Source organism: Calidris pugnax, unplaced genomic scaffold (genome assembly GCF_001431845.1).
Source record: "Calidris pugnax isolate Ruff unplaced genomic scaffold, ASM143184v1 scaffold298, whole genome shotgun sequence".
Classification (NCBI taxonomy): Eukaryota; Metazoa; Chordata; class Aves; order Charadriiformes; family Scolopacidae; genus Calidris; species Calidris pugnax.
This window is the reverse complement of record NW_015091152.1, coordinates 1,687,721-1,701,473: the sequence shown is the minus strand read 5'-3', so window position 1 is coordinate 1,701,473 and position 13,753 is coordinate 1,687,721. Positions and strand designations below refer to the sequence as shown.

Below are 13,753 nucleotides of genomic sequence, written 5' to 3'. Positions count from 1 at the left end.
AACATGCAGCTTGTTGCCAACTATAATTTGTTCCTTAACAGTCAGTACTACAGAATACAAACAAGGTAACTAAAAACCTTTCTGAAGAAAAGCAAACTTTCCTTTTTGAATTTACAGCCTTTTAACCTCTACAGTAAATTCTGCCAGCTTCCATTAAAGGAGCATCTAGTATCCAACCAGCAACCGTAAGCCTCTAGGCAATTCCTCCCAGTCCCTGCCAAAGCATTTTATTACAAATAATTGAGGGGAATCTCTTACTTCTTGATGGTACCCCTATTGCAGGCACCTTTGAGAATCTAGCTTGTTACCGTAGAAGAGGTAAAAATGTGAGAGTATAAACAATTTTAAACATTATGCATTTGACAGAATATAGTTTGAGTAAAAACTTTATTTTAAAAGAAATAATTGCCTTTGTGATTTTTCTTATGCTTATTATTTACTTTATTGAATTTTTTCCACTTTTACCATGTATGCTTCTTGCTCATCTTCTAGACTGTCTATTAAGATGGAGAATAAAACTAGACTGGTCAGTTTTGCCTGTGGAATTCCTTTACCAGTTACCAACACAATAATTTTATGTTTAAATTGCAAACAATACTTGGTAAAATTTTTATCCAAAACAATAAATTCTTTAACCTGAAATCTTAAAACTGCTTCTGGGAGCATTTCTCTTAATATTGGATTTTGCAACTTTTTAAAAGAACAGAATCAGTATTTTATGCCTACATTATGCAACCACATGACATTCTGAAACTGGAATTATTGAGAGCGAGCAATATTTCTTCCAAGAATGATTAATGAGCTGAAAAGAAGAACCTGGTGCTGTTACACTTCTCGCACATCAGGCAAATACATAGAACAGATCAGCATGTTTTGTCCAAAGGCTGGAAAGCGTCTTAGTGACTCCCAACTGTCCGTAAATATATTATACTTAAGAAAAACACGGTGCTCCAAGCTTGTAGATAAAGTAATATCCCTACTCAATATATAGACTCCATCATTGTGGAGAGTGCAAGTCAAGTTAAGACCCGATTTTGATGTATTCTCTTTGAGGTAGAGCCATTCTTTGGTAGCAATGTTGTAAGACTGCACAGTTAACGCGTCCTCACTTTGGCTGGATTTTTGGTTTGGTCCAAGTTCATGAATACAACCCCCTACCAGATATATAGTTTCTTCAACAGAGAGCATCTGTTGTTTGCGAACATGGACATCACAAAGTTCAAAGTTGGTCCAGGAATCAGAAGTGGGACAGTACTGCAAAATGTTCATATTCCTATCTGAAACAGAGGAGAGATATTTACAAATAAATAAACATATTAGAAGGTACTCATGGAGAAGAATCCTTCCCCCCGACAAACCGTATCAGCCATTATTACAGATTGCTAACGTACTGCAGTGCAAAAGCATAGCAGATCTGGGAAGAAATATTGATAACTGAGAACTGCAACTCTTTGCTCTTGACCAAAAAGTCTGAACATTCTGTTCCTTTGCAGAGGACAAAACTAAGCTACTGCTGGCACACTACATGATGCAAATGGCCTGGGGATGCAGATTTTAGCAGAATAATCCCTACCTTTTAACTTAGGCTGTTAATTCTGTCTCCAATTGATATGTTAGAATTTTTTACGAAAAGGGAAAAGGAGCAATATTCTGCTCTCCCACAGTGATCACAGATGAATCAAATTATCGTGAAGACAGTATGCTTCATTAATGGCTGTCAAGTGTTGATTTATCATCCAAGCTTAATTTTGATACTTTGCATTTCATTCCATAAATCAAAGTTTTATGGAATAAGATTCATAAAGCTAGTTACATTTCAGCAAGAGGCATGGATGACCTAAGGGCACACTTTCAGTGCCTTATAAAGAAAGAAACATCCATTGTCAAAATCATTTAAGACCCAGGAACTCCGTGCCCCAGCATCAGATAGACACAATAAAAGAAAAAAAAAGGAGCCATTCTATATTTCAGTGGATGCATATGTTTGCAATACTGTTATTCTACAAAATTGTTACAATACTGCCCTGATTTATGGTGCAGTGGAGACCCTGGCTGTGTCCAAGGCTTCACTAAGTTAGCACAGAATGCACAAGACTCATTAGCCAGTAAATCGAGTTTCAGTCTCTGGAGACTTGAGCTTAAATCCCAACTCAAGTGACAAGTGGCAACAGGTTTGCAGACTCCAGGCTGGTCTTTTAATAAAATCTGCTCCGTATTACAAGTCTATCCTGCATGACGATCTCCAGATGAGCTCCCAAGTGGAAGAGCAGATGGTGACATACTGACAAGTTATGTAAGGGCACAGGTATAAATAGCCAAAATATAACTGGATTGTCATGAATGAAGTGCATTAGCAGCATGATTAGGGAGGTGCTGCTATAGCTTTTTCTTGTACTCTGATTATTTCCAGTCATTGTTCATTACTTTACATTGCCTTCTTGTACACCTAATCCAATTTAAATAAGGGGACAACAGCGAAAATACCATGGCAATCCTCTATGAAATTGCTGATCAATGCTCTGCATATAGATGTTTTTTTGTCTACGAAAAATGCATCATTCTCTGACTGTTGGGGGGAGAGGGGTATCTCAATTAAGTTTCTATGTTTATCTATAACAACAACCTTCCCAGGTAAAAAGTGCTATGGTTTGAGAGGGGGTATATGAAATGGAAGTCCTATGGTATGGCACTCATTTGCTCAGCCCAGACCCTGTTTTTTTTATATCCACTGAAACAAAGGAAAACCCAGTACAAAACGTTAACAAACATTAACATTATAGTGCCTGACGTGAAGTTTCTATTAGGATCTAGGTTCACAACTGAGAGCTGAGAACTGGAAGGAGGTTCTTTATTCAAGAAGCGTCATTATAATTTACAGTGGGAAATTCCAGATCCTACCATCTTTTGGAAAGTGCAGCTTCAGGAGAAAGCTCTATACAGATCAAAAAAAATAGCCACAAAACCTAGCAAAATGGAGGTATATGCAGAAATACTAAAAATAAAATAAAATTAAAAGTTACATATTAACTGCTGTGTGCGTTTTATGTAGTGAAATAGCAAATGAATCTCAGCATCTTTCAGATAGACACTCTCCGACGTCTGCATAAATTGGAAGAAGGATCACCTGTGTAACTGCAGTAATTCTGGTTTCCAAGTCTGATAGCTGTCCTAAGCCAAGGTGTCACAGGAAAATTGATTCTAGACCCTCGCTCGGGAAAGGGTCTTTATTTATAACAAGCATGGGCGTACACGTATTTGTTGTCCTGAACAGTCTTGGATTTAAACATAAGCCTGAATGTGCTGGTTATCCACCGCTCACAACTTTCTACTGTTCTATTATCCTGTTTCTATTAAAAACGGCTTTTAGGGAAAGATCTAGGAAAAGATCTAGGAAAAGACAGAAGCCTGCAGGTCAGTGGCAATCCCCTGAGGTGTGGAAGGAAGAAGAGGTAACTCGCATCCTCCTCCAGTTGAAAGCACAGGTAATAAGTACCGAATACGGAGCACTACGAGGGCTTTGTTAATGAATCATAAGGGGAAAAGGACCTGCATCAGCAACATGCTGATCTGCCTATCCGTGACACCAGGAGTAGGCAGCCTGAAGAAAGAACAGCACAAGCCACGGAAAGGGAACTTGCAAAGTGCAGAGAATGTAGGAAAAAAGCTTGTACGCCCATAATCTTGTAGCACTATTAACCAAATCAGAGGTTTTTTTCTTCTTAGTGACTTCCTTCTCTAAAGAAAAGATGACAAAACCCTAGCTCTGGTCTCTAGAGACAAGTCTTCCCATTATTTTGTTTCAGTCCCTTCTCCTTGTTCTCTGCTCTTTTGTCTCAAAGGATGTTTCCCCTTGGGTCTGACTTTCCAACGCAGCAAGGGCTGTTTGCAGGACATCTTCCAGCCCTAGTGCCAGACAGCAGGGAGCACAGTGCACCCCAACAGGTCCTCTAATGACCAGAGGACTGGGACTGCAGAGCACACCACAGCTCGGCCCTCCATATGACCACAAGCACTCTGATATACTTCTGTTTATCTCGGTGAAGCCACCAGGTTCTGGGTCAGAAGGGACCTGGCAAAATGCCTTTGAAGGCTATCATTACCAAAAGGACCATGAGGGCTGGAAGCGTGTCTTTTATAAACTTTATAGTAGTTCAGAGCTAAAATCAGCTCAGATACTGGAAGAGATAGATTGTTTTAATGTCAGTTTACCTTTGCTTGCAGTACTCTACACAAAAGCTGATGTCTCTTCTAATTTTATTCTCCATTTGGAAGAAAAAAAAAAAAGTTTAAAACTACTGCGGTCAAATGCAGTGGGCAAGGCCTAGAGATAGGAATTTAATTTTAGGAAATCCTGGAAAATACTCAACATTTGACATAAAAAATAATTTACTTCTAAAATGCCTAGAAAATGCTAGTCCTCCCAAAGAATAGCACCTTGTGCTGAAGGAATGAACAAATGGGAGCTTTGATTCAGTGGCTTGCTTTTCCACTGGATAAAGAAAAAGAAATTGTCAGGGGAGAATAGAACTTTAAATCTTTCACTCTGTATAGTATCCTCATAGAACAGGGAATAGAAAGGAAGTAAGTCCAAAATGTTGGGTTTTGCTTAAGCTTTTGATTAACTATTCAATTGAGTTATTCCTGCACTGAAAATCTTACCTTTAGCTTGAATTTGCCTGTGAAATACTGGAATGCTACAGGGAAAGAACCGTGACATGAGAAATACTAATGCAGGTGATTTTTTTCTTCAGATTTTTCCTGCTGACAGTTTAAAACAAGTATTTAAAAAGTAAACAAAAGTGTTGAGGCCTCTTTCTACTGCATGAACAAAATCTAAAAAAAAAAGAAGGGCTAAGCTTTTGCCGAAGTCTGTTCCCCCACAATGACAGAGAGCAAGGTCCATGTAGGCCCTGAAAAAAAACCCCAAATCTGTTTCCTGTATGACAGAGCTATTTTTTTTGTTTCATTTGCCAGTTATTTTCTACCAGTGATTTATTTCTACATGAGTATTATGCAGCTTTCTACACCAGCTCAAAAGATTTCCTGAAAAAGAGAAGAAAATTATCTGGGCCTTAGAAGCAATCAGGTTGGGGGGGTGGGGGAAAAAGTAAATCCAAGCTTTCTACCTCGTGTAGTGTATCCTCCGATAACGTAGATCTTGCCCTTGCACTCACAAGCTGAGAATTCTGCAAGAGGGTTTGGCATGGACGCTACGAAATTCCACCAGTCATTTTCTGGGTTATAGCACTCCACGTTGGCAAGGGATTGACCGCCGATGGCGTAGAGCTTCCCATTTACAGCTAAAAGCTTAAAATTGGACCTGAAAGAAAAGATTGCAGCATTGAGATGGGTTCCACAGATGTAAAGAAAAACATAGGAAAGTTCTTTGTCCTATCTAGGCTCCAACATACTCACCATCACTTACAACTTGTACCATTACTTCATAGACTACATCTGAACTCCCCCGTGCAAGGCCCCCGTGCAAGGCCCAAATTCTGTAATTGCACTGTAATTACTTAGGACAGTAACCAGTGACATTCTGGATGTTAATGATGCTGATACTGAGACTGATGAGTATTTTATTTGGTATTTCAATCTGTCACGGTTTGAGCTCTAAATGTTTAGTTAACGAATGTGTTCAGTACATGTCTCATTTTTACTAGGCTTTTAGTAAAGTACCTTTAGTAGAGAAAAATGTATTATGTATACACACAGCCAAGGATATTATTTTAGTTAAAATTCCAGGAATTTCAAACAGGACTTGATGAATGTCTAAGAATGTGTACTCATATTAGTCAATAATATAAAGTCTCTTTAATAACCCTAATAAACAGAAATTTGAAGAAATTGAATCGTGTGCTGCGTAAGAGGGAAGAGAGAATCTCCTGTACCTTATTCAGCATTAAACTAGTAAATACACCCTCCATCCCATTGAAGCAAAATATATCCCTAATTTAATATTCCAACCATAGTTGAACTCCACAGGCAATTCTTTTATTTCTTATATATTCTTTTATTTCTTATTCTGTTCCATTATGCATGGCAAAGGGCACCTGTCTAACTGCTGAAGCGGAAGAAGCCTTATATCTAACACTTTTAAGATAAAACAGGCCAAACCAAATGGTGTGTGGGTGTTGAAGGTGCAAGTCTGGAGGAAGGAACCGGAGGGGGTGAAGTCAGAGGGCTCCTGTGCTCAGCTATTCCTCCCAGCTACGGCAGCTGGTCTAATAAAAGATGAGCTCTTCCTCTCCTCAGAAACATTTTGCCTAGAAAGATTGTTCCTTCTCTGCTGCTGAGCCAAAAGGAGGTTTTACCATGCAGCATCCCAGTTGACTGAACGTGAGGAAGCCACTGGAGTGCACCAGCTCAGCACAAAGCCAAACGGGGGAACTGCCTTATGTCTGTAAAAGTGAAGTGGTGCTTCAGACTGGCGTTGGCCCCGCTGAGCAGTAAAGGGAGTTTGACTCCGCATGAATCCGGGATTCAAAACTTACCGCTAAGTAGTTTTGCAGGGTTTTCGTCTGGACAAAATGAACCCTGCCTAGCAGCAGACTGCCCTGCAATTTCTTTTTATTAAATATATTCGGAAAAAGAATTTGTTTCCAGATGGAATCATTTTGTTCTTGTCATCCTGATATAGCTTTGGAAACTAAAATGCTCCTTTGAAGGAATTAATTGCTTTTTATTCATTTTTTTTGCTGACATTTACGATTAGGTCACTCTGTTCATCTCCTCTCTACAGCAATTATGTTTTCCATCTTAGAGAGAGAATCCAGAATAACATGGCAATCAATAGCGGGTATGAAAGGAGGATAATTACTTGCAAAACATTATGATTTTCAAAGCAATGTACCTGTTCTAAAAGTTATGGAGGAAAAAAAAAATCCACAATTTAACAGAGGGTCGAAACCACAAAATGTCAATGCATTTTCCAAGCAATCCTTTAAGTTAACATGCACACAGATAGCGTTTCCTTATTCTAAGATCTGGCCACTTTTTAACCATGCTGAAAGTTCAGCCTCAGAGGACATGAATCAACTACACAAGTGTGTAGTGTCAGAACGTTAAAGAACTCCGGTTTCCTAATTCAGACGTGCCTCTCTACTTACCCTCTAATTGTAGCCTCTTACTTTTTTATCTAAATAGAGGTAATTTACCCAGTTTTTGCTTGAGAGCCTTCATATCACCGAATTGTTTCCTGCAGCGCAGGGAACACTATCCAGTGAAAGACGTACAGCACAACTTTCAACTTCAATTATTCTAGAAGATGGCCACGTACATTTGTGTCACTCATTTAACCACTTCCCACACTTGCTAAAATGGATGGCATTTGGTGGAAGTATCTCAGATTTATGGAACACATTAACTATAAGGTTCATTTTACTCAAAGACAGCCCTAAGTATCCGCCAGCGTGCTTTATATGAAAGTTTGGACAATGGCTCAATATGTTATGAAAAACTTCTGCCATTCACCTTTCTGTGCCAGTAACAGCAGGTGTTTTGTATGGAGAGTGAACATTAGGAAATATTTAGTGTATTTTTACACTCTTTTAATGTGTTGGAGCAGCTGGAAACAAGGAAAGCAAACACTGAGCAACCAGCCAGCTCTCCACAACTAACAACTGTTCCATGGACTACAGCGTGGAAAGGACGGAGATGACCAGTCCGTCAGACCCAACTGGAGTGTAACTCCACTCGCACCAGTGGGTTTGGATAACTGCTCTCAGAATTGGGGGGATCAAAAGCACTTTCCCAATCCTTTTTGTTGGGACAAGACTGTCCCAGCTGTATGAGCTGTCTTCTCACATCTCTTGTTTCCTCTGAAAGCAGCCCAAAGGAACACAAGCAAGGGTCAACTGTAGGGTTTTACCCTACTTTAAAATACAACCTTTTTCATTCAATAAAGATAAGTGCAAAGCGCTATATGCAGCAAGGAAGAAAAATTAACATACAAATGCATAGGATCTGGGCGTCAGAGCATATAGCTTCCTGAATACATTCAACAGCTTGCAAAAAAACCCCCACGTTGTTCTGGATTGCATTAACAGCCATAGATATATCTGTAGGAGACCACTATGAAAGCGGCTACGAAGAGGACAGCAAGCATTCTTCTTGTTCATTAATAGGTATTATTCATCTAGTATATAACAAGGAAAAGTTAGCATAGATATAAGAGAGGACTTCCTGATCAGAAGGGAAGGTAAACATGGGAGTAAGTCACCTGGGAGGAAGGAGGTTGGAATCTACATTGCTGGAGGGTTTCAAGAACAGGTGGGACACATATGTGCAAGGTGAGCTTGGTCCTGCTGTAGAGCAGGAGGGTCAGATTAACTAACCTGTGGTTCCTACCTGCCAAATGGTCAACATTAACCTTAAAATTTCTCACAAATCAGATTACTTCCTTATTCTAGAGTTAAAGCATTTACAATAGAGACTAAGAATCATGAGAGCACAGTTAGGAAGGCAATTTCAAAACATTTCACACTTTTTGCATGAACCACTTTTTTTTTTTTTTTTTTCCACATTCCTTATATGAGTCTGCAGAGCACACTGCATTCAATTTTTAACTTCGGAAGCACGTGATACATTTGTAGGAAATGTGACATGAATATTTCTAAGTTGAAAGTTTTTGAAAAGTCTATTTTCCTCCAACGCAGAGGAGTTTTGAGTGAAAAAAAAAAACAAAAAAACATTAGAAAATGCAGAAAGAGAAGGTCTCATAAACTTCCACCATTCCCCAGGAGCATCCTCTCCTATATTCCTTTAAGAGTCCTCAGAGTGGCAGCAGTTCAGGCACAGATTGCTCACAAAAACTATGTTCCACGTGCATGTGGATAATCCCAGCCAGGGCCTTACAAGGGTCTTCCAAGCCTGGAAGATTTACCTGCCATGAGTGTTCTGAAGGAAAATAGAAGCGGAATATACAGCTGTAACTGGCACATGCAGTAGAAATCCTGTGAGTACATCATTTTTAAATAGCAAATTTCAACCCACAGCATCAATTTAAAGAAAAATATGGAAAGGTATTGAAGGGCATTATGTGAACAGTCCCCAAAGCACCTTGTTACCTTCCTGTCCCCAAGCACCACGACTGGTCTTGGGCAACATTTACAATAAGTTTCTTCACAAAAAAAGCCCAGGTAGTTCTCTGACCACACTGCTCCAAGTACAGCAATATCTCTAGAATAAAAAAGATCTTGAAACTGTGATCTGCTATGGACTATTTGTGACCGGCACCATATTTAACCCTCATATGATGACAAATTCCAGGCTGAGTCACAGGCTTCCTATATGAGCCTGAGCAAATTGTTTTATCTACCTTGTGTATGCATAAATAGGGAATAACACTTTCTCAAGCTTACGTGGGCATCACAAGAATAATATACAGAAGTTACCTATTGTGAAGAAATTTGAAAGTAGAGTAAAAAGACCTCTACATCTAGAAAGAAAGCTAATAGCTATAACCTAAACCAGAGTGACTGTCTGCTAAGTATTTAGTGTGCATCAGATGGCTTTTGTCTTCCACTTAGAAGTAAGTTGGGACTATTTCACCAATGTGCGTGCATAGATGAAACAGCAGCATCCTGTGATTTGGTATTATAATAGTGGAAATAACTGAAGGTAAAAATACGGTAGAGTTTACAAGGTATGTTGAGGGAAAAGAACTTGATATATTAACAGCAAATCAGCCCGATTGTATCCATAACTCCCCAGCCTTTGCTTGAGGCCAACACATGCATCAATTCACACAGGCCAGACCCAGGTACTCTTAAAACATTGACCGAAGTCAAACCAACTTCAATGGGAACTAGAACCCTCCCTCAAGGTACGTAAAAAATGCATCCACGGGATGTAATTATATCAGCTGACATAAATTCATTTGGCAGACCGTCACATGACTGTAATTCCTAGGCAACACGCTGGGCAACTGCCCTGCTTATTTTACTACAGCATAACAAACTAAAAATACAACGCCGAGCAAAGCCCAGATCTATTTGCAGCCCATCCGTGCGGCGGGCAGGCATCAGCCCTCTTCCTGCTGAACACAAACTCCCTCATCCTACGACTCTCCTGGCTCTTGTCCCCTACAGCACAGGCCATCCCTTCCTGTGTTCTGGCCACTAAATGTCAAGCCGGTCATCAAAGAGCTGGAACGTCACATCATACCAAAAAAAAAAATAAATTAATAATTAATAACTTCAGAGTCGAGGCTGCATGAAGATGTTAAAGTCAAAAGGGTGTTTTGTGAAGGGGTCAGCAGAGTTTCCACATAAAAAATTTCTTCCTGCTTATCATTCAGGGAGCAACATACTCACTTGCAACCTTGCAATCTAGAGGCAGATGTAACTCTGGGTTTTTTTTGCCCTGAAATAACTGCCGTGAAATCTAAGAATAGAGATTATTCCAAAAATATCCATCCACATACTACTTTTCTGCCATAGATGGCCTGTCTGAAATTCTATGCTAAGGAATATCTCACTGTCACCTGTGATGGGCTTCAAGATTAAGTTGGTATGGCAGTGATGTTGAGAACTGTAATAAAAGGAGAAAATATCTGTGTGTTTATTTCAGAGATGATGATTACATATCCTAGAAAAAAAAAGGGAAAACAAGGAGGGAAAAAGACTGATCTAGAGTCTTAAGGTGAAAAAAGGGCCTCAAAAAAGCATTTTTTAAAAAGCCCTCCTTCGCCATGCCACAGAATCATGGTGCATAATAACATCTCTCTTGCTATACACATCACACAAACTAATGCCAGAACCTTGTAACTTGATCAACGTGGGACCCCTATGCTCAAGTTAATTTCCATTGGAGACGCTGTGCGGGCTGACCCCGTCCTCCTTTCCTACCGAGGCCAACGGGCTCTCAATCACGCTCACGGAGGCAAGAGGGCTTGAAGCAAGGGAGGCTAAAACATCTCAGTTCCCACGGGCACCTCAGTGAAGACTGCGTATAGGCTCAGGCCCTAAGAAATATGTCTGGAAGAAAAGGTGTTTGCAGCATTTAGGAGCCAAACTCTCATTTTACAGGTGCTATTTTTTCCCCAACGCCTTTCCAAAAAGCCAGAAATATTCCCAGGTTTCCGATCAATTCCCGTGTCTGATTATGGAGGCAACCGTTTCAGTGAAATTCTCACAGCGATACAGGAAGTAAATAAAAAAAAAAATTTAAAAAAAAGGTGAAATGGGAAGGGACTAATTTTATGTCAAACCCCTGTTTTGAGGGGTTTTAGCTGGCAAGCTCACTGGAATAGAGACTGCAGTTCTATTACCCGGACACAAAATATTTATGTCAATGGTTGGGGTCTCTGCAAGATCCTTGAATCTGCCAGATGGAAAAGAGGATTTCCATCCTACAGTGAATTTTGGCCTCCTTCTTTGTTTTAGTTCTGATCCAGGTAGAGAAGATAAAAATTTCAGTGCTTTTTCTAAAAAAGGAAACAATGAAGAAATTCACGTTGGATAAACAGAAACATTTTGTTTCAATGAAGTAAAAGGCTTTATTTTGATAACTCTGCAGCATGATTAAGGTGGAGCAGCCACATTGTTGGCCAGGGACATGGACTCTCTCCTTGGGTCCCCTTCAAGGCTAGCTCTCCATTGTTCTTTCAAATGTAAATCATACAAGTGTTTCTGAATACTAACTTAAACATAAATGTCAAACAAACAATTCAAAAAGACAAAGGAAAAAAGCAAAATGGCCAAAATGATGAATGATTCCCAGATCCAAATGTTCTCATAAAGTGAGAAATTTCTCACAATCTTCCTGACATTTTCCTGGTGAATATTTCACTGAAATGCAGGCCTACAAAGCATTCGGATTTTTATGAAAGTACAAACCAACGAAAGACTGCTCCAACTAATTCTTTTTTCAGCCACCTCTAGCTCTGATAGACCGTACATCCCCACTAAGAGCAGGAAAAGTGGTCATACCCAGTACTGGAGTTAAAATATACCACCAAAAAAAAAAAAAAAGTTAGAGAAGAATTTTATCTTTTTTTTTTTTTTAACTTTGTTATTTTGGGGAGAATTTCTACTTCCAGCAAGACAGCTGTTTGGAGAGACTGGCTCCTTGTATACTGCAATTTAAATGAAAAGCCCACCACCATTTCACACCAAGGTGAATGATGACGTGGTGGAGAGCTGTAGCACAGTCCTCCTCTGCAGATACCTGGCTCACGTTCTCCCCACAGCCGAGGCCTTAATCACCAGCATTTAGGCAAAAAAAAAGAAAAAAAAAAAAAAAGGCCTTTCCTCCTCACCCTTCCCTTGCCACAGAAGCTCCCCATGCCATGCAGAGGGGGCCCCTGAGGAGAAGAGAGGCCGCAGCCTCGTGCTGTGGTGGGGATGACTTCTGCTGGTCAAGACAAGGTTTGCCTTGATGGCCAGTGGCACGCTGCCACGCCATCGCCAAGCACCGCCGTCCTTCCCACCACACGATGCAAGAGATTCACGTCACGGAGACAGGTCCGAATCGCTTCTCGTTAACGAGTCCAGCCACCGCCACGTGACTCAACAGGGTCTATTTTGGCAACAAACATGGACACACATGTATTTCAGGGAGCAAGGGTTACCTCTTCTGGTTCATCGATGCCAGCTGGCTCCATTCATTTAGGCAAGGGTTGTAACAATGGGCGGCCGAAATCTCCTGGCTGGTGATCCTGTAGCCCCCAACGATGAACAGGTAGTTGTCCAGCATCGCCGACCCATAGCCTCGGACATTCACCAGATCAGGGGGGAGGTTGTTGGCCAAGGGCAGCCACCTCTCCGCTTCCTCATCGTACCTCAGCATAGACCAGGGGGCTTCCACTTGCGGGTGACGGCCTGGAGGCAGGCCCAGGGAGGAGGAACCCATGAAGTCCCCGATGGCCACCAGGGTGGCGGTGCCCCTCATCCGCCTCTCCTTCAAGTGCTGCTGGAGAGCGTGGGGCAGGAGGAGATGTGGCCGGGCGTCGGGCCTCCGCAGCACCTGGTGGTAGTGGGCGGCCATGAAGTCTAGACAGGCGTCGTGCAAGTCCTGGAGACCGTAGACCTGAGCCAGGCGGTGCAGCTCGAAGCAGTTGCCCAGCCTCACCTGGGAGAGGAGCAGGCGGAGCAAAGGGGTGACCTGCAGGTAGGAAGCGGCCTCCACCAGCTCCTCCAGCAAAGGGGGCTCCTCCTCGCCCCCCTCCTCCTGCTCCAGCCTGGCCAGGCAGGAGGTGTTGATGAAGTCCAGCACCAGCTCCAGCCCCAGGGCGCTCAGGCCCCCCCGCAGCAACTGCTCCTCCTGGCCCTGCCCTGCCTCCCGCATGCCCGAGCGGTAGAGGGCTCGGAAATAGTCACTCTGCTCGATCAGCTTCCTCTTGCACACCGGGTAGCACTTGTCCCCCAGCCGGATCTGCACCACCTCCTCCCCATCCCCTTCTTCTTCCCCTTCCCCCTCCTCTTCCTCCCGCCGCCGCCCCGCCAGGGACATGGCTCACCCCCTTCCCCCTGGCTGCGCTTCAGCCCCGGCCCTGCCCGGCTCCTCCTCCTTCTCCTCTTCCTCCTCCTCCTTCTCCTCCTCTTCCTCCGCCCCGGCAGCCGCTGCCCGGGGGTGGGAGGAGCGGGAGAGACGCGGGGCCGGGCCGGACCCGCCGGGGGAGGCGGGATGGAAGGGAAGGAGGCGGGATGGAGGGATGGATGGAAGGGAAGGAGGCGGGATGGATGGATGAAGGGATGGATGGATGGAAGGGAGGGAGGCGGGAGGGAGGGAGGGAGGGAGGCGCCACCCC

The 13,753-nt window shown here is 42.4% G+C and overlaps 1 protein-coding gene across 1 annotated transcript; it reads right to left on the bottom strand.

Annotated features, from left to right (window-relative positions):
• Positions 1-388: 388 nt before the first annotated feature.
• KLHL42 (kelch like family member 42) lies at positions 389-13,470 on the bottom strand. Its single transcript, XM_014959246.1, has 3 exons — positions 12,575-13,470; positions 5,127-5,320; positions 389-1,277 (listed from the first exon to the last, which is right to left on the bottom strand). Exons 1-3 carry the CDS (start codon positions 13,453-13,455, stop codon positions 826-828), a joined length of 1,527 nt encoding a protein of 508 aa, XP_014814732.1. The 5' UTR covers positions 13,456-13,470; the 3' UTR covers positions 389-825.
• Positions 13,471-13,753: the final 283 nt, after the last annotated feature.